The sequence below is a fragment of the Manihot esculenta genome, chromosome 1 (genome assembly GCF_001659605.2).
Source record: "Manihot esculenta cultivar AM560-2 chromosome 1, M.esculenta_v8, whole genome shotgun sequence".
In the NCBI taxonomy this organism is placed as follows: Eukaryota; Viridiplantae; Streptophyta; class Magnoliopsida; order Malpighiales; family Euphorbiaceae; genus Manihot; species Manihot esculenta.
Genome location: NC_035161.2, coordinates 34,956,346 through 34,982,152, shown reverse-complemented (window position 1 = coordinate 34,982,152; position 25,807 = coordinate 34,956,346). Strand labels below are relative to the sequence as shown.

The 25,807-nt window shown below is 35.3% G+C and overlaps 2 protein-coding genes and 1 long non-coding RNA gene across 6 annotated transcripts; all 3 read left to right on the top strand.

Annotated features, from left to right (window-relative positions):
* The first annotated feature begins 217 nt into the window (after positions 1-217).
* Positions 218-4,801, top strand: LOC110617526. 4 transcript variants are annotated; one of them, XR_002488395.2, is made up of 6 exons: positions 218-440; positions 901-1,536; positions 1,649-2,359; positions 2,890-2,943; positions 3,039-3,199; positions 3,427-4,801. It is a non-coding gene; the product is annotated as an uncharacterized LOC110617526 (long non-coding RNA). The 4 variants fall into 4 exon arrangements; XR_002488406.2 differs by having other exon boundaries at positions 2,887-2,943; XR_006351825.1 differs by lacking the exon at positions 2,890-2,943 and having other exon boundaries at positions 219-440; positions 3,427-4,800.
* Positions 4,802-5,357: 556 nt separating this feature from the next.
* Positions 5,358-11,487, top strand: LOC110617466 (neutral ceramidase 1). The gene is made up of 10 exons (XM_021760292.2): positions 5,358-5,553; positions 5,646-6,037; positions 6,285-6,493; positions 7,428-7,769; positions 8,450-8,714; positions 8,805-9,075; positions 9,185-9,310; positions 9,565-9,628; positions 10,298-10,464; positions 10,838-11,487. Exons 2-10 carry the CDS (start codon positions 5,715-5,717, stop codon positions 11,384-11,386), a joined length of 2,316 nt encoding a protein of 771 aa, XP_021615984.1. The 5' UTR covers positions 5,358-5,553; positions 5,646-5,714; the 3' UTR covers positions 11,387-11,487.
* Positions 11,488-13,893: 2,406 nt separating this feature from the next.
* On the top strand, positions 13,894-24,761 carry LOC110617390 (cytosolic enolase 3). The gene is made up of 13 exons (XM_021760167.2): positions 13,894-14,215; positions 14,320-14,474; positions 14,654-14,828; positions 15,310-15,381; positions 15,490-15,606; positions 19,950-20,030; positions 21,078-21,154; positions 22,320-22,423; positions 22,695-22,793; positions 22,878-22,963; positions 23,056-23,142; positions 23,541-23,738; positions 24,420-24,761. The coding sequence occupies exons 1-13, from the start codon at positions 14,111-14,113 to the stop codon at positions 24,486-24,488; spliced, it is 1,425 nt and encodes a 474-aa protein (XP_021615859.1). The 5' UTR covers positions 13,894-14,110; the 3' UTR covers positions 24,489-24,761.
* The last annotated feature ends 1,046 nt before the right edge of the window (positions 24,762-25,807 follow it).

Here is a 25,807-nt window from a genome sequence, read left to right as displayed (position 1 = left end):
AAAAAATAAAATTTATATTCTATATTAAAAATACTTAAATTTTTAAGATCCCATTTATTTAGAAAATAAATTGTGTTTGAAAAAATATTTTCTACGGTTTTTTTTTTTTTCTAATTTTTTACTCGAACTCTCGCGTCTATTTTCACCTTTCATTTATATATATATGTATATATTTTTTGGTTCTGGTCTACTGTGCATCTCTAACCGTTGATTCTCATATCAGGCGGTCCCTTCCACTAGTGATTTATCTTTTCCACTTAAGACCTGAGTCAACCTTGGAAGTTTAAGCATGCAGATTAACTCTCAGTTAAGGAGTTCCTTTAATGCACTTATTGGAAATCCACTGCTTCCGTTCTCTCTTCTCAAATCAATCATTCTTCACCACCTAACCTTACTTTGGACTGTTCGTTGGTGGATTTCAACAACAATTTTATGCTAAGGTAACTTTCATTTCCGCACTTGCAATGGAAATGCTCAAATCTTACTGAAAAGCTTAAGCAGAAAGAGACCAAATTCTCCGGATTTCATGTTAATCTAGGATTTTTGTGCTTATATATATATATTGATGGGGTTGAGGATTGGGGATCGAACCCTACCCTTCGCTTCTATTATACAGCCATTGGATCACTGACTTGTATGTTTTAATGGCATTTGTTAGAATGCTTAAATGAAAGAGCACATTTTTTTAACAGATGAGTAATGATCACTTGGACTTCTCACTATGCATTCAATCAAAGGAAACAAGAATGAATGTGAATGGAAGTAAAGTAATGGATATTTAACGTTTCTTTGCTTTTGCTCCATGAAGCATGCTATATAAAACATCATTTTGATATAAACCATAAATATTTGTTTATTACCTTCCCTTTTTCTTTTTGAACTTCTGTTATGCTTCAACAGATTTTGTGGGCTTCCTTGGACCATCTAAACAAGAATGGGGAGCCAATCTATTAAGTTGAAGGCAGTGATAGACAAGGAGAAAAACAGAGTAATACTTTCTGAATTGGATTCAGATTTTATCGATGTACTTCTCAGTTTTTTGACAATGCCCATGGGAACAATCATTAAGCTCACACATAGTCAACTTCCAACCCTTGGTTGCATGAACAACTTGTATGCAAGTGTTAAAAATCTCGATATCGGGCGTTTCAGGACTAGTTCATGCAAGGAAATGCTTCAACATCCTCGGAATGGGGCTGCAAATCACTGCAGGTACCTGAAATTGAACATTGACACCGGGACCACGCCTGTAAGCTACTTTTATTGCGGGGACCTAGGATGTTTGACATCTAAGCACAAGTTTAGTCATAAAAAATATAGCCGTTGTGATTGTGGAAAGCAAATGAGTCAAAGAATACATTTGCTGTTCCTCTAGATGGAGGGGTGTTTGTTCGAGGACTCACCCGACCTATAATAAGTGATGAATTAGAGTTGATGCCTGCATCAACTGCAGCTAGCTTCTCTCTGCTAGCCAAGCTTGGAATCATGGATCTAGACACTATACAAGAAAGGACATTTGATGTTGGATTACAAGAGGTAATTACTAACAAATTGATAAGCTGCGACAGGATTTATTATTATTATTATTATTATTATTATTATTATTTCTGTTACAAGGGTCAATTTACGGTCTGGTTTACTGTAGCAGGTTTTGAATCTGCTGAAGGGCTCCCTGGAATCAAAGACACCTTTGACAGAAATTCTTTTGAAGCAAAAACAAGTGCCTGAATCAAGGAAGGAAAATTTAGGTGGAGGGTGCTTCCGTGAACAGAAGATAGGAGAACATGTAACTGACGGAAATACGAAAATTTGTGTGAGGCTCTTGCTTAGCAAATCCCAGAAGATTGTATGTTTTGCGGAAGCGGGGGAAGATTTTGTTGATTTGCTCTTTCAGCTTCCTTGCTTTTCCACTCGGGTTGCGTGCTTATCATTCCAAAGGATGCATAACTCATCTATATGATAGCGTAGAGGAACTTGATACTGAGAAATACTTCAAGTCAAATGACCACAAAGAGTCTCTACTTAGTCCCAAGGTGGCATCTGGTTTTGCCTACAAGAACCAGCTACTTGGTTTGGAGGAAGAGCAGTACTATTGGTCGAGAGATGATCCTTCTTATATTTATAGTCATAAACCAACTGGCAAGACATTTACTACTTTAACCATGATTGATCCTAAAGCACCAGCTTACAAGGAAGCTACAAGCAATGGAGGATTTGTGTTGAAACCTGCAATGTTCACAGTAACCGGCGATCTGAGAGTAACACCCATATCCCCTGTCTCAGGTTTGTCTATTTTGAACAGATTGAAGGTACCTTTCAGTGATATTGAGGAGCACATTTGCATATGGGCAATGAAGAGGTATGTTCTACCATAAAATTTGAGTATCAACCCTGTTATTATTCGATCTTCTGGTCATGTTAGCTAGCACTGTTTTAGAAATATTTGTTTATTTTCTTTCATGAAGATTTCTTGTCATTCAATTCAGCCACACCTCAATTAAGCAATTAGATATCTTGAATGATATAAAAAGCCATTAATTTGGCAACAAATACATAACTTAATTCTGGGTACTTGCACTGCAGATGTTGCTAGTTTGTTGCATATATTAAGAAGTTGAGAAAAAATTTTCAGCCAGGTCTCATGAGATATTCGTTTTCTTTTTTCTCCTGGAAGTACCAAGAGCACTGGCAAGAAACCCCCTCTACAACCCTACCCCAATCAAGAATTTGTAGTTGTTCATAATTCATATTTGTTCATTATTGTTAACCTGTAATTACTTTGATCAGTGGATGTTCCGGCCTTCTTGGTACAAGCAAATGTAGTTTGAATTTCTGATAGGGTTTCAAAACTTTCCAAACTGAATTCTCTTCAATTTGATTATTTAGTAGAATGGAGTGCTAGCATAGGAAGTTTACAAAAGAATATGAGCTCTGCAATTTCTGGTAGTATGGTTACCCATAATATATTGTGATAACTCTGCTATAAAGATCTACCTATTCCTGTTGTTGGTCGCTTGCTAACATGTTTCATATTACAGGCTGTGCGTCTTTTGATGGCTTCTTTTATCTCTGAATCTGCTCTAACTGATGCCTTTATCCCCAAAAGGCTAAAACAAGAACAGTGAGGGCTTGGGCCATATTTCTTCTCCTTGTGGACTCTGAAGCAAAGATGTGCTGATTTATGATCCTCGGTATTTTGGTATGCAAACTTGTTTCTACTTTTGTGTGGACTCTGTATGATATGCCTTATGAATGCAAAAAATTATTGAATACGACTGTGGTTCATGTGTGACCTATATGAGACCAACATTATAATGACTACAATAAAATTGTATTATAAAACTTTTTTCACTAAGTGAACTACTTTATTATTGTTTCATCCTATCTATGGTACTGGTGGTTGTAATAGTGATGGGTTTGTTTCAGAATGTTGCATCATGAAAGAAAATGTTTTCTTTCTGGTATCTCTCTCTCTCTCTCACGCCCCCACAGCCACAGCTTGGGCCTGAAAACCTGGGCGTTTGTTCCTGCACTAGTCATATGCTCAGTTGATACGTCTTGCATGTCATCGCAGAGATAAGAGGTTTGTTTCTTTCACTAACTATAAAATTATTGGACAGGATATGAATTATATATATATATACATGTAGGGGTCAAAAAATTACATAAGCAACGACAAGTAAATGGGCATCGTGACAATTATATATGCATTCATTAAAGGTGGAAACTAAAAGGCCAATCTCAAGGGTCGATATAACGTTGCCTTGACGGTTTGTAACGGTGAGATTAGGCCATTATTTTCTCTGCATTGCTTGCCATCATTAGTAACTTCTCAAGTGTTTTAACTTTAATATCCAGCTAATTGACTGTGTTTTTATGTGATGAATGACTTGTCCCGCATCTTGTGTCGTAAGACTGGTACTCAATTATTGAGTAATTATAAGTAAGATTTATCTATCTAAAGAGAAATTCTTACTTAAATCGGATTCACATGAATTCAAAATATAAATATATAAAATTTTATGTGGATATCCGGTTTAGGTAAATATTTTTCATTTATCAAAAGTGTTGATTTTAGTCTTGTTCTATGTGTATGATATAGCTTGTTCCATTTCTTAATTAGGTATGAAGTTTTCACAAAAAAATAAAGGTTTGAAGTTTCTGCCGTTTTGCATATATTTTTTTTTCCTTTGCCGTTTTGCATACTAGTCCACAAAAAAAGGATTCCCTTGATATTTCCACTATCTAGTACATTTTTGGAGTTTAGCTGAGTTTTTCTTCAAGGGCCAATTATGTGATTAAATCTTATGGAACGTACTTCTGAAATGTACATGAATATCAGGCCATTTGGTATTTTCCTCTAGTGCCATCATTAAGAAAGCGCAAGTATGAGTGTAAAATATTTTTCAAAATATCAATTGCTTAATGAATAATAAAATTTGTGAATTTCAAATTAAATCGCATGATGTTATATTTCCTGTGTTCGAATTTAGATACAATCTCCTCATTTCATTCGAAAAAACACCCAATTTGTAAACTAAAAACAAATAATAAATAAAAGAAGTGCAAAGCAGGCACATGTACTCCTTTAATCAATGAAAAGAGGCCAAGTGGATCTATGAACTGAAGACTAAAGAGGCACACAATCACAACTTCAATGTGAATCGTACCGTGCTATGATTGAAAAGTTGGTTTTGGTATGTAAAGTATAAAATTTGTTGAAACTAATTGTTTATTTTTATTTATTTATTTTAAAAAATCGAATTTGAAATTTTCATGTTCAACTACACGTGGTTGTTAAGTTAACTACTTAAAATAATTGCCTAATCAAATGATATTTATGTATAAATTATGTAAATCAAATAATATATATGAAAAACTTATAGCATAGAATTCAAAACATGTGGATTACATGACCCTAATATTTCATTTAGAATATATTTTTCATAAAATATAATTTAAATAAATTAGTTTATACATAAATTACGTTAAAAAAAGTAATTGAATTTATCGTAAATTTATTGCTTCTAATTATGGAATAAAAGATTCTAACATTTCGTAACCTAAAAAACAAAATTGACTTCGACATCTACGATGTTCTTCCCATCGGTTCGCTTACGTGCATCGCATGAAATCATTCAGTAATAATAATTAATCAATTAATAACAGCTTGCAAAATCTTATTAATTTCGGGATTAATGAAGCTAAGTTTAGACAATCTTCCCCTGTTTTAACTAAAGAAGAGGATGATCCGACACAGATCCAAACAAAAACCGAGCGCTGAACGATTCGATCAACCTATCAAAGTTCGGATCCGACGGCGAAGATTTTTCATACACCCATCCAACAATATTAAATACTTTCTTGGAAGCTTCCAACTGCAAGCCATCGCTGTCTTCTCTTCCCCGCAAACCAAACCAATGTCGCATGCTTCCTTTTTGACCCCATTAAGAACCGTAGGTGGGCTTTCTCTCAAATATCCATTTTTCCTTAGGCTATATAATCATCATCTCTTCATGGTTTTAGCACAAATCCCGTTGGCTTCCTGGAAAGGTGCTGAACTTTTACGCTTCTCGTATTTTGATTTCATGTTTAGTTTTGTTATCAACAATGTTTAACTGGGTATGCTTCTGTTTTTGATTCAGGGAAATGAGAAGAAAGGCTTGAGCTTTTTTTTTTTTTTGTTTAGCACGTTTCTTGTTGGTGGAGTGAAGATGGAGTTGTTTTCGCCGGTTGGCCTTCGTGTTTGGTCTTGGGTTTCTCTAGTGCTCTTGCTGCTCAATAGTGGAATAGTATTATCGGATTCCAGATATCTGATTGGGCTTGGGAGCTATGATATTACAGGACCTGCTGCTGATGTTAATATGATGGGTTATGCTAACTCTGATCAGATTGCTTCTGGGATTCACTTTAGGCTGCGGGCTCGGACTTTTATCGTCGCGGAGCCACAGGGAAACCGGGTTGTATTCGTCAATTTGGATGCCTGTATGGCCTCACAGCTTGTGAAAATTAAAGTGATTGAACGATTGAAGTCGAGGTAATTCTCAATTCTGCATATTAGTGTCTTGATCTCTGTTCTAATATTCTTTTATATATAGGGCTAGAGCTTGTTTCGAAGAGTAAATAACTCAATGTCTAAAGCAAAATTTCAGAATATGTAAAAATTTGGAAGACTGATTTGCTAAGGGAGAAACGCAGTGCATAACTTAGAATCACAGAAGCGTGCAATATTTCTTCTTTCTAACCGTCCTTGTGAAGTTATATTTATTTGAATCAAATGGCAGGTATGGGGATCTCTACACTGAAAAGAATGTTGCTATCAGTGGTATTCACACCCATGCTGGTCCAGGGGGCTATCTCCAATACGTTGTGTATATTGTGACATCTCTTGGATTTGTGCGTCAATCATTCGATGTTATTGTAGATGGCATTGAGAAGAGCATTGTACAAGCTCATGAAAATCTCCGTCCTGGATCAATTTTTGTAAATAAGGGTAAGACCTTTTTTTTTTTTTGCTTTTGCTTCTTGTTTTGCATGTAGACTGGATCAAATGTTTGCCTAATCTGTGGTTTATGAACTTACTGATTTTACTGTGCTTTTATTTCAAAATTATAGTTATGTTGTTTGAGCTGTTTATTTCTTACAATATCTTTTTCTCCCGAGTTTTATCCTTATAAAAAAGTAGTTCTTTGGAATTTGGATTCAGGCATCTACTATCCACAATAGACCTTTTTGTAGGAAGTCCTCATAGTAAGCGCATAGGAGGTGGCTAAGTGGCTATGGCTTTAAATACAGTTGCTACATAATGTAATGGCTATTACAGGCCTGATTTCTGTTACCTGTGACCCTGATTTAAATCCATGATCTACATCATTAACGTGCATGGTGATGCTTGATGGGGTTGCTCTGTGATAGAAATGACTGACTTCTGCAATTTCTTTTGGGAAAGAAATCTGTTTGTTAATTTCGTGTGGAACTTCCATCTCTCTTTTAATATAATATTATGATGCCGTTGATCCACAATCTACTACCCGTTAAATTTTTGCTTCTTTTGCCTTTTGACCAGTGGGTGAATAGCCACAGCTGGTATACACACATGCATGCATGCCCATTTCTTTCTAGGGTTGGACCTTCCCGACTGGTGTACTGACATTAATCCAGTTTTATGGAGCTAACAGGTCTCATATGTGTGCAGCTGTAGAAAAGACATCAATTTCTATATTTAGCCTGGTTATTTCAAAGTTGGATTTTTCATTTTGTTGTGCCTTTATCATTTTACCATTCTCCCGGTTTTTCACTTTGAATCTATGTTTTGGTTTCCTTTTATGCTTTTCCTTTTTATCGCATTTGTTATCCAGGGTTGCGGTTGTTTATGTTGCTTGTAATCTGAGAGATTTGGGCTTTTTATGTATGCTGAGTGCCGACAGGGGAGCTGTTAGATGCTGGTGTAAATCGCAGTCCTAGTGCATATCTTAATAATCCTGCAGAAGAGCGCAACAAATACAAGTATGATGTTGACAAAGAAATGACCCTTTTGAAGTTTGTTGATGATGAGTGGGGTCCAGTTGGTAGCTTCAATTGGTTTGCTACTCATGGAACTTCGATGAGTCGCACAAACTCTTTGATAAGTGGGGATAACAAAGGTGCTGCTGCACGATTTATGGAGGACTGGTTTGAAAAGAATGATATTGATAGCTTATATGCTGATGAAGTAGCTGATGGAATCCCTCGAAGAGTCCCAGATATAATTCCGCGTGTCCCTAGTAATCGTAAGTTGTTTTGCATTCTTATCAGGATACTGCAGTTCAGGAAGGGTTTAAGTAAATTTCTTATGATTTATGGCTTCAGAAAACAATTTCATTTATCTGCTACAGTTTTTAGCTTGTTTGGAAACAAGTCAACATTAACATGTTAAGACCCTTATAAATCAAAATGACAACTATCTTCATGTATTCCAAGTGGATTTTAAAATTTATAGTAGTCAAGGAGTATGTGGAATGCCACATCAATAAGACAATAACCTTCCACAATTCGCTCCTTATGACCTAAAATGTATTGAAGTGGACCCTAATATTGTTGCGTATGTACAGGACACTAAAAGCCTGCACTGAAACAAATAGCAAAAGTGGAAAAATTTTAAAGCACATCATTATGGTAAAATTTAGGGGCAGATTTAGTTATTCCTTTTGTCTGCTTTTTTGAAGAAAAAGAAACATTAATATTAAATGCTTTCTGATGTCTGAATTTAATGTTTTCCATCAAGTGTGAGTGATAGACTCAGAACACAAGGACAATTAATTAGGCAAATTGTAACTTCTGAAAATATTTACCAGCTTATAAAACTCAACTCGAGTTTGATATCTTGTTATCATGTCTCTGGCTGTCAAACATATTCTAGGGAGAGAAAAAGGACATGTTTGCATTAACTCATTGTTATGTGTATTTGCAGATCATGAGCTCCTAGAGCTTGCTGCTTCCTTCGAGTCTTCTCCTGGTAGACCAGCAACCAAGATGCTTAGTGTTGCAAGACGTGTCAGGGGGGATGTTAGGCAGGCTGAGAAACCTGGATTTGTATCAGCATTTTGTCAAACCAACTGTGGGGATGTTAGCCCTAATGTGCTTGGAGCCTTCTGTACAGACACTGGGCTACCCTGTGACTTCAACCACAGTACCTGTGGTGGAAAGAATGAGTTATGCTATGGCCGAGGACCAGGGTATTAATCCTTTTCCTTCTTTCTAGTGCTTTTGATGGTATGAGATGCCTTTAACCGGTTGAGATGCTAAATAGTAACTTAACCTGACAGTTATCCCGATGAGTTTGAAAGTACACGTATTATTGGGGAGAGACAATTGAGAAAAGCTATGGAACTTTTCAACACAGCATCTGAGCAGTTAAATGGAAGGGTGGATTATCGTCACACTTTTCTAGACTTCTCTCAGCTTGAAGTGACCCTTCCTAAACAAGGAGGAGGCACTGAGGTAGTAAAAACTTGCCCTGCTGCAATGGGGTTTGCATTTGCTGCAGGAACAACAGATGGACCAGGAGCTTTTGATTTTAAACAAGGAGATGACAAGGTAATCATACTGTCATTATCTTAGTTATAGATTTCCAATTTTCCTATTCTCGGAGAACCCATGATATTTGGGGTAGAATGTTTTTCATGACATTTTTTTGGTTTGTTAGGGAAATGCCTTCTGGAGGCTGGTCCGTAACTTCCTAAAAACACCAAATAAGGAACAAGTCAATTGTCAGCATCCAAAGCCCATCTTACTTGATACTGGTGAAATGAAGCGACCATATGATTGGGCAGTAAGTTGCATTGTCATTTATCCATTTACTGTGTGAGTAGAATGTAGTTAGTAATAGACGTATCTAAAGAAGATGACACTGCGTACTCTCCTAATTTGACCATTATATACTCTAGATAAGTAGTTTTTCCTGGTGATAGTAGTTAGGTAACTGGGACTATATTTTTGTGATCACCTCATTTCTTTTACTGTTGGCCTTATAAAACTTTTTTTTTTTTTTTCTGAGAGCAATTTATCTATTCATGGATTATGCAGCCTTCAATACTTCCAATTCAGATCCTCAGAGTGGGGCAACTAGTCATTCTCAGTGTACCAGGAGGTATAAACTTGCCTTCTTCCTTTTCCTTTTGTCCCATAAAGGTTAATGCCACCATTAGTTGATTCATTGCCTCGCCATTACAAAGAAACTTACATGAAAATTTGGATGAGATGAGAAATTGCTAATGTTTGATAGCCATAGATTGGAAAGCTTGCCACGTTCTGCTTTTTTATTAACTAGAGCTCTTGAGCTATCACTCGGTCTGGGACGGGCCAAAATGAGTCCAGCATGAGCAGAGTCCATTTTGTGCCATGGAGAAATGTGTGGCTCGTATGGTGTTGGAAAACAGTTTGACTGTTTACTTTTGCTTTCTACTGTATAATAACTGTAACTAAATATTGCCCAGAGTAGTCCAGCTTCCATGATGAGGGCATCCAGGTGCTGGCTATGCAGACTGGCATTGCACAGCCAACTAACTTGGCTGAATAGGCCTGATCCTTCATAATTCTGATCTTCATTTCAATCAGAGAACCTATTTTTGCAATATATTTATACTAACATTAAGCTTGGTAGGAGAATCATGGTTTATCCATTTTGACTTGCAGTGCAATTAAGTGTGGATGATTTATCTGTTGAAATGTTTTGCAACACTTTCTATACATCAAGATTTGCTTCTCCAACAATCATATGCTTTTCTAAATTTATGAATTTTACATCTCTTTCAAACAGAATTCACAACAATGGCTGGGAGGCGTCTTCGAGATGCTGTTAGGACAGTGCTCACAAGTGGAAATAAAGAATTCAATAGAAATGTACACGTTGTTATAGCTGGGTTGACTAATACTTATTCACAGTACGTGACCACCTTTGAAGAGTACGAAGTGCAGAGATATGAAGTAAGTAAATATTTTAGACAATGAATAAAAATAATATAGTTTCACATTCAAACTAGTTGTGGAAAAGTTTTACAAATGTTGTTATCTTAAAACACAATTCAACATTTTTTAAAATTGTGGTAGATTAGGTTGCTTTACACCCTTGGGAAAATGTCCAAAAATCAAAGTGGTGTACCAGCTGGTTCTATATTGGAAGTTCTTTGAGGCTGTCAAGTGTATACCCTAAGCTTGGTGCAGCGTGATTTTGAGCATCATTGCAATGAATTTAGATGGAGAATAATTGTTTACACCTTAAATTAGTAGTCACAAATTTTCTTAGGCTTATGCTTTATATTAGTTCTTAGCTTACTCTAAGAAAGTGAAACATTCTCAGGGCGCCTCCACTTTATTTGGGCCGCACACGCTCAGTGCATACATTCAGGAGTTCGAGAAGCTTGCGCACGCCCTTGTCGATGGACAGACGGTGGAGCCTGGTCCGCAACCACCTGATCTCCTGAATAAGCAGATAAGCTTCCTTACACCAGTTGTAATGGATGCAACCCCACCTGGTGTAAATTTCGGTGATTGCAGCTCTGATGTTCCCAAGAATTCTACCTTCAAGAGAGGTGACACAGTAACAGTTGTCTTCTGGTCAGCATGCCCCAGGAATGACCTCATGACTGAAGGTACATTTGCGCTTGTGGAGATCCTTGAAGGAAGTAGTAGCTGGGTTCCAGCTTATGATGATGATGATTTCTGTCTTCGTTTTAAATGGTCAAGGCCTTCAAAACTAAGTACCCGTAGTCAGGCAACCATAGAATGGAGGATCCCTCAGTCTACCACACCTGGTGTCTATAGAATAAGACATTTTGGTGCTGCAAAGAGCCTAGTGGGTTCGGTTCGCCATTTCACTGGCTCATCTAGTGCTTTTGTTGTAGAATGATTAACTCCTTGTGATGCCATCCAGTGATTCCTTGTATTTGTTGTGAACGTGATAGAATTACAAGTGGTTAGTGGCCAGCATGATATTTCAAGTTTCTATAATATCTAATCTCTATCAGAAAACCCTTCATTTTTTTATCAAATTTGATCCTAAGTAAAATTATAGGGCTTAATTTAATAAAAAAAATTTAAATTGAGCTTATTTAATTTTTAAATAAAAAGAGTTTAATTAAATTGATGAAATTCAATCAAATCAAATATTTGAAAATACTTGAGAAACCCATTGTAATAGTTTTAATTACATACTTTTCGGCATTGGAGAGTGAATATTTAGAGTTTTTCATTGGTTGTTCTTGTTTTTTTTTTTTTTTTTTATTTTTTTTTATTTTTTATACTGGTCGGGATACTTGAGTTTCTTTTTATTCATCTTTCTTTGGATTTCAATAGTTCTAAAAAGACTTCACTGGCTATTGTAGTAAGAATGTAATTTCCTTAAAACTCAAGTGACAGGTGGCAATAACATAGAAGTGACGCTAGAGTTACAACTTTTAAATTTTCTTAGTTTATCTTATGGATCGAGTTTTAAGTTTTCAATATATTGGGTTATCTTGAGGTTTTATGGTTTATATTGGCTTTCATATTTATATCTTCATTTTAAAAATTATGGATAACAAAATTAATTTTTTTATATTTATTTTAATTAAAAAATTTATAGCCTAGTATTATACTTAAAAAATCTTTTGAATAAAAAGATTTAAATATTTAAATTATTTTTACATTTATAAATCTAATATGATAATAAGTGCACCTGAATAAATCTCAAAAATCTCAAATTTGATTTCGATTATAATTAAAAATATTAAATTAAATTTAAAAAATTATAATATAGTCTCTAAAATTTTATTTAAATAATAAAATAGTGCTTAAAAGATATTTTTATATCAACAATATATATTTTTTATTAATTTCATTCTCATTTTTATATAGATATTATAATTTAATAAAAATATAAAATATAAAAAAATTATAATATAAAATATAAAATATTTTATTTTATTTAATATTATTGATATGAAATAGAATTTTTTGTCAAGTAAAAAAAATTAATAGACATATAAGCGAGTAGAATAAAAATATTAAATATCTCAAATAATCTATAAAAAACGTGATTAATATATTTAAATTTTTATCAAAACTATAAAATGACGGATTTATATATTAAAACATATAATATTTTATTTTATTTAACCTAAAATATAATTTTTTATATATTAAAAATATGAGAATTAATAATTTATAATGATGAATTTAAACCTTCAATGAAATACTTTTCATTATATAATATTTATATATGATATTTTATATACTGAATATTTATTTATAATAAATATTTATTTAATATTATATATGATAAATATAAAATAAATGTATTTTTAATATAAATTTTAAATTAAAAAATATATATTTATTAATATAAAATTTTAAAGACTATATTATAATTGACTATTAATTTTTTCATATTTAATTTAGTATTTATATTCGTAAAGAAATATTTAGTTGAGAATCATACTGTCCAATGGCTCACCTCTTTGTACCAACTGCATCAATTTCATCGATGAAGACAATTGATGGTGACAGATCATCAGCTACTCTGAAAAGTTCCCTCACTAATTTTGGGCCATCTCCCAAGTACTTTTGAATTAATTCACTACCAACAACACGCAAGAAAGTTGCTGACGTTGAATTTGCTACTGCCTGGAAGTACATTATGAAGGCAAAGAACAAGAAATTATTATTATTTAAAATTTAAAGTTTTGATATAAATATTAAGTGATGGGTTTGAATTTTTTATTTAATATATTTTTAAAAAAATAATTTTAGATATTATGACTCGTGTATTATAAATTTTTTAATTAAAATTAATTAATCCAAATAGTTAAAATTGAGATAAATATAAAAGATTAATTTTATTATTTAAAATTTTAAAATTAGAAAATAAATGTGAAGAATTTTTTTATCCTTTTATATTTTATACATAGTCTCTAAAATTTTCATAAGAAACTGTATTATTTATGATATTGATAATGAAATAAAAATTAAGACATGACCAATATTATATGGTAATACGATGTCTGATATTTCGCTGTGAAAAAATGTTTAGCAATCCTATTATTATAGATCAAGTTTAATGCCCATGTGAATTGTTTAAATTTTCTATCCTTAGACTTAGCATGTTTTTCCATCATCAATTATGTGTATCTATTGACAAAAAAAAAATACACACTTACCTTTATTTACTCCTTCACTCAATTAAATATAGAATTAGCCAATTAAACAGCCAGACACTAACTTATAAAACTTTGATTGCAATTCTTCCTCATTATTAATTATTATTTTCTGTCGTTTTGAAATCCCCGGTAAGATTATGAAATTACAGATTATTTGCTATAGTTTTTAAATTCATCAAAATTTTACTAAAACAACGCCGTTTAAATAACAATTTCTTAAGAGCAAGGGGCGTGAGTGCAGATGCAGTTGAACCCTAACAGAATTTGCCGAACCAAATAGAGAGAGTTCTTGCTTTGAAGGTTCTCTCAGCACTACGGCCCCAATCTTTCCGATCCGTTCAGATTTCTCGTTACTATACTACTCATTCGCTCTCTCGCTCGCTCCCAAGTAAAGAGAAGAGTTGAAAGAGGAGGATAGCGAGAGGAAGGATCCAGAAATGTCGGTGCAAGAGTACCTGGACAAGCACATGCTCTCTCGGAAAATCGAGGACGCAGTCAATGCAGCTGTTAGGGCAAAAACTTCCGATCCCGTTCTCTTCATCGTAATTCTCTCTTTTTCTCTCGTATAATTTTCTTTTTTCCCTCTTTTTTCTTTCATTCTCGCAACCAGACGGAGAAACTTACTCCTGTGATGCTTGATTCTCAGTCTAATCACATGAGAAGAGTGGTTCCCTCTGTGATAACGAAGATAAAAGCCAGGCAGATCCTCGATAGCAGAGGGATTCCAACTGTTGAAGTTGACTTGCACACTAACAAAGGCATGTTCCGTGCCTCAGTTCCTAGCGGGGATGTTACTGGCATGTAAGCTTCATTTCTTTCTCCACTTTTCGAATTCTACAACCTAAGTTGGATTATTTGAGTCCTGCTAGCAATTTCTTAACAGCATATTTTATGCCTCCTGTGTCTGGATTTCTTTCTGCATATTCAATAGCTTATGGTAGAAAACTAGTAAATGCAATTCACTAGAGGAAAATTCGTAGGTATGAAGCTGTTGAACTGCGTGATGGAGACAAGGGGACATATCTTGGGAACAGTGTGGCAAGAGCGGTTAAGAATGTCAATGAGAAAATATCTGAAGCTCTAATTGGGATGGATCCAACACTTCAATCTCAGATTGATCAGGCCATGATTGACTTGGATAAAACTGAAAAAAAGGTAATTTTCTTTTTTTCTTTTTTTTTTTTTTCATTTTCACTGCAGTTAGTGTAATCAGTACTCTGTTTTAGTTTTTATTTTTTGTGTGCCTATTCTTGGTTAAGCCTAACAAGTGCAGGCATTTGACGACCCTCAGGGCATTGTTGTAGGATGATCTTGTTATTAATAATCTGAATCTAGTTCCGATTGAATCTAGGCTGTGCTGGCATAAGATTTATGTGTCTGTTTGCTTCTTACTAGGGGTTCATTATATTCCTTTTTTTGAACTTGCTTAATCTTGTGCAAATGTATGAACTATTATTATCCAGACATATACAGATGTAATGTATTATGATGCCCTTTCACATTGGGCCATATCATTGCCAAAGATTCAGCCTGTATTTCTATGCTATACAATTGATCTCAAATTGATTTTATTTCAGTTCTTGTCTTTCTTAAATATTTTGGAGAATTATGTTTCTTATTTTTATGTCATATGCAGGGAGAACTTGGAGCAAATGCTATTTTAGCTGTGTCAATAGCTGCATGCAAAGCTGGGGCTGCTGAAAAGGAGGCATGATTGACGTTTCTTTTTTTCCTTTTCAATTTAGATCTTTAATTTTATAATGGGGTTTCTGTAGCTGAAATCTGTGCACTTTGATGTTTATGGCGTAAATATCAGGTTCCACTGTACAAACACATTGCAGATCTTTCTGAAAAAACTAGCCTGACTCTTCCTGTTCCTGCCTTCACTGTCATAAGTGGTGGTAAACATTCTGGAAGTAATCTAGCCATTCAGGCATGTTCTATTTAAATTCTTTTAAGAATTCAAATGTATGCATTTATTTAATTCTTAAAACTATTTTTTCACTTGATATTTGTTAGGATTACACAGTAGCATGAGAAAAAAGTTGTTGTGATGACTTCAAATGGAAAATTCTTAAGTTTGGAGTTTCCTTTGAGATTTGGGAATAGGGCAAATAGAAATTTATGAGATGGGGCATCAGGATAAAACACATATCTTCTCAGTTATTAAACTTTTCTTCTTCTTTCTTCATTTGGGAAGAGGATAGGTTAGTGTCACATATACTGAAGGAATAAAAAAGTCAATAAGTGATAGATGTAGTGGAATTTTAAGCAAGTAAATGAGTGGCAGTGTGAGAGCTGTAATTGGAGGGAAAAGTTGTTGGAGTTTGTTAGACTCTGATTCTTGTATAAAGGGGAGAGTGATATAACAGGCTGAGCATGCATAAAATACAATCACCATTTTCTCCCAAAATATTTTGTTTCTTCTCTCATCTATACCTCCCTTTCGTCTCACCTCATTCTTCTTCTTTATTCTCATGTGTTCTTTCTATGTCAAGGCTTAATCCTTGACATTTGGTATCAAAGCCGGTTTGTGAGGGCCGGAAGGAGTGAGGAAATTTGTGATCCAATTTGTTAAATTTGGGCCAGACCTAACTCACCCCAAAAGCTAGCTCAAGAGGGAGGAGTGCCTATGGCCCATATAAAGGGCACATTACCCCTTTTCACAACCGTTGTGGGATTCAACACAATTGAAATCCAATTGTCGCATGATGACTTGATTTGGAGCAATCAACTAGGAATCAAGTATTAAGACTTTGCAGGAGGCGTTGAAAAGAGATAAGGAGGAATGATGAGAGGAAATCAAGCAGAGCGCGGTGAAAACATGAAATGTGATTTTGAAGGAATTGCGAAGCATTTTTGGAGTCGTAGCATTAGAGAAGGGTAAAAGAGGCATTGGAGAGAGTTATGAAGGCAGTGGCGAGCAAGGTACAACTGCGGGTATACCTCCGGTAATAGGGCTTGAATTAGAAAATGTATCAAGTATTTCAAATTGTATGGAGCGCCAAGAGAGCAAATGGTTAGAGTAGCAAGTTTGTTTTTTATGCATAGGACGGATGTTTGGTTTCATAATTGGATGAAGGAGGAAGGACCACATAATTGGGAGGATTTTGAAAGAGAATTATGTAGTAGGTTTGGAGAGGAAGGATTGGAGGATGTTGTAGAAGAATTTATAAGAATTAGACAAGAGGAAACTATAGAAGCATATCAAGACAAGTTTGAAGATCTCCGGATGGTAATGCCTAGTCTAGGAGAACCTTACTTCCTCTATGTGTTCATGGGAGGCTTAAGAGATGAGATTAGACCCATAGTGAGGGTGTTGAAACCTACAAACCTTGCTCATGCCTTTTGGGTGGCGAAATTCCAAGAACAATTTCTTATCAATACCAAGAGAATGCCTCCTTATTATAAAAACTTTCAGCCAAAAACTAATTTCCTCAATCAAAATTCTCCTTGTGCTCCTAAACCTCCAATTTCATATTCAAATTACAGCCTGAATAAAACCAATCCATTACATAAAATTAGACCTACCACTAGCCAATCCTCTGTCAACCAAGCCAATACCCAATTGCTTCGACCAACAATAACAACTCCACCTTTGCTAAACAATCACAACCCAAACCCTATTTCAAATGTGCAGACAAGTGTTATCCAGACCACCAGTGTAAGTTAAAGTCATTAATGGTTGTACAAGTGCTCAAAGTCATTAATGGTTGTACAAGTGCTCAAAGTCATTAATGGTTGTACAAGTGCAAGATAAGGAAGGAGGGGCTACTAGAATGAAGTCAGGAGAGGGAGAGGAGTGACATAATGTGTTAGAGGAAGAGGAAATGCAAGGTCAACCTTGTCTATACATGCACTGGATGGTAGCCAAGGTAGTGCTGCTAGTGGTTGTGGAATGGGAGTAGTGCTGCTATGGAATGGGCATCCTGTAGCCTATATTTCTAAGGCTTTTGGTCCAAGAGCTGAACAATTGTCGGTTTATGAAAGGGAGCTGGTAGCCATAACGTTTGCAGTACCCAAGTGGAGGCATCACTTATAGCAGAGACCATTTTTTATCAAAATAGACAATGAGAGTATCAAGTACTTACTGGAACAAAGGCTGCATATAAATCTCCAAGTTAAGGGAGTGTCTAAATTGTTGGGTTTGCAATATAAAATTTTGTACAAGAAGGGTGGATAACAAGGTGGCAGATGCCTTTTCCAAGAGGCCTATCTATATCTAATATTTTACTGGCTACTGAGTGCTCTATTCAGCCTAGTTGGGTAAAACTAATTCCTGGAAGTTATGACACAGACACTCAGGCTACTAGAATCATTACTTAGCTTACCATTGATGACCAGGCTCTTCCAGGGTACTTATTCAAAGGAGAGGTGTTGTATCATAAAGAACAAATTTATGTGGGTAGTCATGGATTCTTGAGGACTCAGATGTTGGACCTCTATCATAATTCTCTATTGGGGGGACATTTAGGCATAAATGCTACTTATGTCAGGCTTAAGAGGCATTTCTTTTGGCCTAAGCTGTTGCTGTGGTAGCCAACTGTTTTTAGGCTGCATGGTATGCCTTTGGCCATAGTGACTAATAGGGATAAACTGTTTACTAGTTTATTTTGGAAGGAGTTATTCAAAAGCTTGGGAACAAAGCTATCATATAGCACTGCTTATCATCCACAGTCTGATGGCCAATTAGAGAGGTTGAATCAGTGCTTGGAAGGATATTTGAGATGTCTGGCCTTTCAACAGCCCCATTCTTGGAGTAAATGGTTGGCTTTGGCAGAATGGTGGTACAATACAAGTCACCGTGGGGTCTTAAAAATCTCTCCATTTGAAGCTCTCTATAGGTATAAGCATGGTTGTTTAGTCCTTTTGCCTAGGGAAGAGGGTAAAGTAGGAGCTGGGGCTGCGTTTTTACAGGAAAGGCCGCAACTATCCCAATTCATTAGGGAAAACTTGTTAAAGGCTCAAAATAGGATGAAATAGTACGGTGACAAGAGAAGATCTGAGAGAGAATTTTAGGTGGGGATTGGGTTTACTTGAAATTGTAGCTTTATCAACAGACTTCTTTAGCCCTTAGGAAGAGTATTAAGTTGGCTGCCAGGTATTATGGGCCTTATCAGGTGATTAGCAAAATTGGAGCTGTTGCTTGTAAACTTCCATTGCCACCTGACTCTACTGTTACCCTATTTTTCATGTGTCACTTTTGAAAAGAAAGGTGGGAGATGAGAAAGTGGCTGTCTAGGAATTGCTTGCTTACCAGGAAGATGAAGTTCTAATTTATCCTGAAGCTGTTTTGAAGAAGAGGACTGTTCTAAGGCAAGGTAACAGAGTTTGCTAGGGATTAATCAAGTGGTCTCAGTTGTTTGCTGAAGAGGTCACTTGAGAAGATCAATCTTTCCTTTTGTCATAGTTTCCTGAGTTTGTATCTTCTTGGGGACAAGAAGACTCTGTTGGGAGGGTACTGTCACATATACCCCAAGGAATAAGAAAGTCAATAAGTGATAGATATAGTGGAATTTTAAGCAAGTAAATACGTGGCAGTGTGGCAGCTGTAATTGGAGGGAAAAGTTGTTGGAGTTTGTTAGACTCCGATTCTTGTATCAAGGGGAGAGTGATGTAACAAGCTGGGCATGCATAAAATACAATCACCATTTTCTCCCAAAATCTTTTGTTTCTTCTCTCATCTGTACCTCCTCTTCTCACCTCATTCTTCTTCTTTATTCTCATTTGTACTTTCTCTGTCGAGGCTTAATCCTTGATAGTTAGTTCCAGCTTCCTATTTATAAGAATTAGTTCTGTGTATGGAATCACTGGAGAACTATTTAATAACATTGTTATGCTTGAAGGAAGTTGATCTTGTAGCATGTTATACTTTTTTTTTTGGCTCACAGCACCGTGAGCATGCAGTTTCTCATTACTATCTCTTTAGAAGCGCCATTTTTTTTGTTTAATTGAAGTTGTGGGTAGTGCAGAATTTTTTTTTTTTAATTGTTGTGTGTTTTCTCTTGGCATTTATTTGATTTGTCTTCCAATTAATGGTGCATGAAGTTTAGTTATTTTTTACTGCTTCATTCGTTGGATCATTTATTTGAGTTCAAATTTTCCCCTAGAATTTAAATATATGCAAACATGATTTTTATATTTCTACTATATGTTTCTACGTCTATCTATTTATGTTGCCTCTTTTACAAGTTAGATTTTTTACATATGCAAACTTCATTGTACTTGTTAATTTCTAACTAAATGGAAAAAAAATGCACTTGAAAATTTTATCAGGAAATCATGATTCTCCCTATTGGTGCTGGTAGATTTGCTGAGGCACTGCAAATGGGCTCTGAGACATATCATCATTTAAAGGTGATTTATTTACTTGATATGAATTACCTTCAGAACTTTAACTTTCAATAATTCTTGGTCTTTGCCCCAGCTTTATTTTCAGGTTATACCTGTATATAAATGATTTGGTTATTTTGTTTTTTCTTTTTATACTTGTGCATATGTTATCATCATTATTATTACTTTTCACATTTTTGTTTCTTTTATCTAACAACGGTTGAACCTTGGTCTTAAAAAGTGGTCATATATACAATTAAAGTCCAAGGCAACAAGGATGACTGGTATTATTTTAGATATACCATTACTTGTTCTCTAAGATGCAATAGAATCAACTCACTGTGCACTTTGCAAACTTGTCTTGGGGTCGATGCTTCATGCTTCTGTTCTACTTTCATGTATTCTGTATACATGTGAATATGTGCACATGTAATCAAACACCTTTTCAATCTTAAAAATAAATTGGAATATTTTCTTTAGGGATAATGTATAGGTTGTTTTTGTTATAAATGGACAGGCCAATAGTAACTTTGATTCTGATATTCCATCCATGTTCCCTAGGTAGTGAATACACATGATTATTTGGTGAGCTTTCCTGTTTATGTAAGACACTTTTTGTCATTACATAGGGAAGAAGTATAAGAAGGCTGAGTAGAACTATAGCTGGTATTGCCTGGGTAGTCTCAGGAATTGTAATTTTTTTTTTTTGGTTTTGGGGGGGGGGGATTCATCATGTGGCTGTTAGGAGGTTATGAGAAGTCAAAGACAGTTATAGGAGCTGATGTGATAGGTGGTTATTGTAACAAGATAGTACAAGTAAAGAAGCATACCTGTATAAGATACCCATTCTGAAACTTAATACAATACCATATATTCTTTCTTCTAACTTTTGGTTCTGTATTGCGCTTTCTAATTATCTTTTCCACCTCTCTATTCTCTCAATTCTTCTTCTTGAGAATTCCTTCTGTGTTAAGCTGAAATCCTGATTTTAAGGCTATTGCTGACGACTTTTTTTCCCCTCCTTTTCTCCATTCATCCACTGATGGTAATTTCTCTAATTAAATTGGACAGGCTGTTATTACAGAAAAATATGGTGAACAAGGATGTAATGTTGGTGAAGATGGTGGTTTTGCTCCAAACATCTCCAGGTAAGCATTTCTTTTGCATCATGCTTGATGGTCCTACTTTCTACTTCACCCTCCAAAAATTTAATTTCACATCACAAGAATAATGGAAGAGGAAACTGCATCGACAATATCATGTTTCCTGCATAAATCACTTCCCAAAAACTAGTTTTTTTAAAAAGGAAGTTAAAAAGAAGAACATTCCATTCACAAATCTTTAGAAGTGACAATATCTTGTCTCAAATAGTTATGCAATCACCATTTACTCACCACTAAAAGAGGTTATTGGTAGAATTGTTGATGGGCCCTAGTCCTAATCCACATGTGATGAGAGTATTGAGCCAAAATCCTGATTGTGTGGTCTTATTATGGTGGGCTTCTCCAAAATGCCCAGGGGCAATTCGGCTTAGGCTCCACCCAACTTATATAAGCTCCTCTTTTTCTTTCTACTCAACCGATGTGGGATTCTCCCACTTTTTCTCCAACACTCCTCCTCAAGTCCAACTGGTCTAGTCCAGTTGTGACTTGCTTTCTTATTGTTCATCTAGGCATCCTGAGCTTGTGTTCATTGAGTCTTAGAGGCCTCAGATCTCTTTTTTCATTTTTGTCTGGGCTTGTACTCTAATTGAATCTCAAGAGGTCACATGCCTTTCAGCTTTTCATTTGGATATTTCTCACTGAGCCTCTATTCTTGGGCTGTAGGTCTTGGGCCTTAGTTTTTTTCAACATGTCTAGGTATTACTTACTGAGCCTTCATCTTTGGGCTTCAAATCTTGGGCCGCAAATCTTGAAAATTTTTTTTTGTGGGTTTGGCTTGTAATTGCCAGCCCAACCCCCATGGAATTTTCTTGGACCTTGGATTTTCATAGGCCGTGAGCCGTGAAGCCATTTGGCTATGATACTATGTTAGAATTGTTGATGGGCCTTGGTCCAAGTTCACATGTGATGAGAGTGCTGGGCTAAAATCCTGATTGTGTGGTCTTATTGTGGTGGGCTTCTCCAAAATGCCCAAAGGCAATTTGGCGTAGGCTCCACCCAACTTATAGGCTCCTTCTTTTTCTTTTTACTCTACCGATGTGGGATTCTCCCACTTTTTCTCCATCTCTTTTCTATTCTCCAACAGTTATATTTGTTGAATAATATATATATTTTTTGTCTTTCAATCTTGTTATTTCTCTTATTATGGCAGTGTTCAAGAAGGCTTGGATCTTGTGAAAGAGGCCATCAATAGAACAGGATATAATGGAAAAATAAAAATAGCAATTGATGTTGCTGCTACTGCTTTTTGCATAGGTAATCAACATTTTTTCTCTGTAGCTATCCTCAGTTTTTGATAGCTGTGCTTGATCTTATTGTATTGTTTATAAGCATGAATCATCTTTTATTCATTTGCGAATTTCATATAAAAAAATTTATGTCAGACCCTGAAGCTGCTCCTTTTCCTTCTCTTTCTGTATAATATCCAACTGGGATTCTGCTACTGTGGATTTCCCTTGTGCACATATGCTGCTTGCTAACAGCCTGTATTTTCCTTTTCTTGGGAATTCTTCCACCCTAAATATAGGTACGAAGTATGATTTGGACTTCAAATCTCCTAATAGGTCAGGGCAAAATTTCAAGTCAGGAGAGGATATGATTGAGATGTACAAAGAACTATGTAATGGTATGCTACTTTGTTTTACATTATTTGGTCTCTTGCTGCCATCCATTTTCACTACCGCATTAATGTCCATTCTTGCTATTTCAGAGTACCCAATAGTTTCAATTGAAGATCCATTTGATAAGGAGGATTGGGAACATATCAAGTATTTTACGAGCCTTGGACTCTGTCAGGTTTGTTTGCAACATGTTCTAATTGGTTGCATGCGTTTCTTCTCATGAATGTTTTGTATAGCAAAGGTAAATATGGAGAGGATCATTTGCAGGTAGTAGGGGATGGCTTGTTGATGTCAAATCCAAAACGTATTGAGAGAGCAATCCATGAGTCCACCTGTAATGCTCTTCTTCTCAAGGTATGCACCTATATGTCTATGCTTGGATGAACTGCTACAACATCTAATGCTGCCTGTTTGGCCCTGCTGTTGAGCTGTTTTTGGCAGAAATATTATTCCTAGGTGGTGGCCAATTGGGCCTCAAGTGTGCTAAAATGCAGTGACTTAGTTTTGAATATCTTTCCTTACTGAAAAATGAGAGATCTTCAAAATGAAAATAAAAGGCTTCTGATTCAGGCTACCTCTAGCTTGGTAAGAGGGGAAACAATATTGTTTTTTGAATTATTTTATGCCTAGGAGAATACTATGAGTTGCATTATGTATGGTTTAGCATTCTCCAATAAAGCACCTCCTTTTCTCTCACTATAATCTATGGTTGTGAAGGCCACTTATGTTCTATTTCTGTGGCTTAAATCCAGATAAACCAGATTGGGACAGTAACAGAGGCCTTAGAAGTAGTAAAGCTGGCAAAGGATGCTCAATGGGGAGTGGTGGCATCTCATAGAAGTGGGGAAACAGATGAATCTTTCATATCTGATTTATCTGTTGCGTTGGCCGCTGGTCAGATCAAGGCAGGTGCTCCTTGCAGGGGAGAGCGACTGGCAAAATATAACCAGGTTCAATTCATATCGACAACTTGTACAAGTTTTCTTCCATAGGCATTCTTCAGTATTTTCTACAGTTATTCTTTTTCTTTTCATTTTTTATTAGGTGGGATTTAGGGGTTGGTGGTCGTTGAGGGGCATTGGCATGGTAGAACCCATCAATCAATTATTGCAAGATTGATCTGTATCACCTTTGACAATTAGAATGTGGGGAAACTAATTTCTAGCGTCAGTCAGCTTCTTTAAATTATCTCTGATAATTTAATGCCATAAAATATAACAATAAATACAGAATATTGAATTAAATCATTGCTTGTAAATTTGCTAACATCATCCTTCATTGAGATAGAAAATTAATTGATTACTTTGTGGTGCTACTAATTTAGTCCAAAATGAAGGGTTCTCTTTATTAGTGCCTTCAAGTCTTCAATATTGACAAGGTGCAAGTTTACCTCAGGTGAAGGGTTTGGCACATAATTGTGGTCCATGTTTCTAGTGTAGCATGCCTTATTAAGCTAGGCAGTAGGTAGGATGGAATCACGTTCCCTGTTAGTGATATTCTTGAGTCTCATCACTCTGATTGACATGCATATGTAACACGGAAATGCCTGCTTGTCATCAATGTAGATATTTGCGTTAAATGCAACACAAAAATTGGGATATTATGATCTTAATACCCTAGGCTTCTTGCAGTTGCTTCGCATTGAGGAAGAACTCGGTGATCAAGCAGTTTATGCTGGTGAAGATTGGAGGCTGACCTGAACTCTGTCCTTAAGGTTTTCAACAACGCTTGGTAAGAAAAAGGAAAATCACCATTTCATTGCTTGAGGCTTTACAAGTAAATATACAGTCATATTGAGCGGCTTAGTGTTCTGGTGTAATATTGTTAGGGTTCCTTTTGGGTTTGAATGAATGTTCCTGGCCTATGTAATTTTTCTGAAGAAAAAAATGAAGATGTATTGGGGGATGTGTTTTTTAATCTAATTCCAATTATTTGATTCATCGGCACCAGTTGTGCCCCTTCCGATTGCGGTATACCCATGCACCTAATTTTCTAATTGGTTGGCTTTTTCTTTTGGTCCCATCTTTTGGTATAATATGCGTGTGGCTCTATGCCTTTTTTTGTTTTTTCTGAAAAAAATTATTTTAGGAACATAACAAACGACTAAACTATTAAGATGTCAACCGCATGAATCATTTTATGCTGTGAATATTATATGTACAATAACCTAGTTGGAGACTTGGGCATAAGGTGAGGAGGAAATGAAACAAATTGTAAAAGAAGGATTAGAATATTTATCTATACCCTTGTAACTCTCACATTCTATTTTATAGCTCCTGCAGCTCAGAATCAGGTCATACATTTCATTGTATATAGCGGTTGCATTAGAATAAGAAATTTATTTTTTGATTTCTGATTTTCTACTTATATATTAGCCAACTATACAGACACTTGTATTTCTAAGCATGCAATTGCGACCATCACCGGCTCCTTATCACGGCTTATGCTTCCACGATGCTAATCTACTGCAGTTGGGTATCTTTAGAAGCCTGGATTCTGAGGTCAATTGTAAATCTAATGAAATTTCTTGGGACATATTTACACCCCTTTTCTACAAGGAGACGGACATGAAATAGTGATATAAGTTTCAATTTTAACATAACTCAATAATTAAAAAAGTTATATGTATTTACTGGTATTTTTCTTTATTTATAAAATAATTAACAGAAATTAGATGGAGGAATCTGTAGTTAATTTGATGGAGTCAAAATATTGAGTGAAATTATGAGTTTTAGAGATAGAAGAACATTGACATAATTCAGGAACGTAAATTTAGAGATAGAAGAACATTGACATAATTCAGGAACGTAAAAGTAGTCTATTAAAATAAAAAATATCCATTATATTAACATGTAGGATTATGCATGTTTTTACTAAATTTAATTTTAAAATTAGATAAAATTGTAAATAATTTAAAAAATATAGACTATCATACTAATATTTAAAGAGTACGAAAAGATTTTAAATAAATTTTTATAAAATTATAAAAGATTTTAATTTAAAAAAAATAAAAATTTTC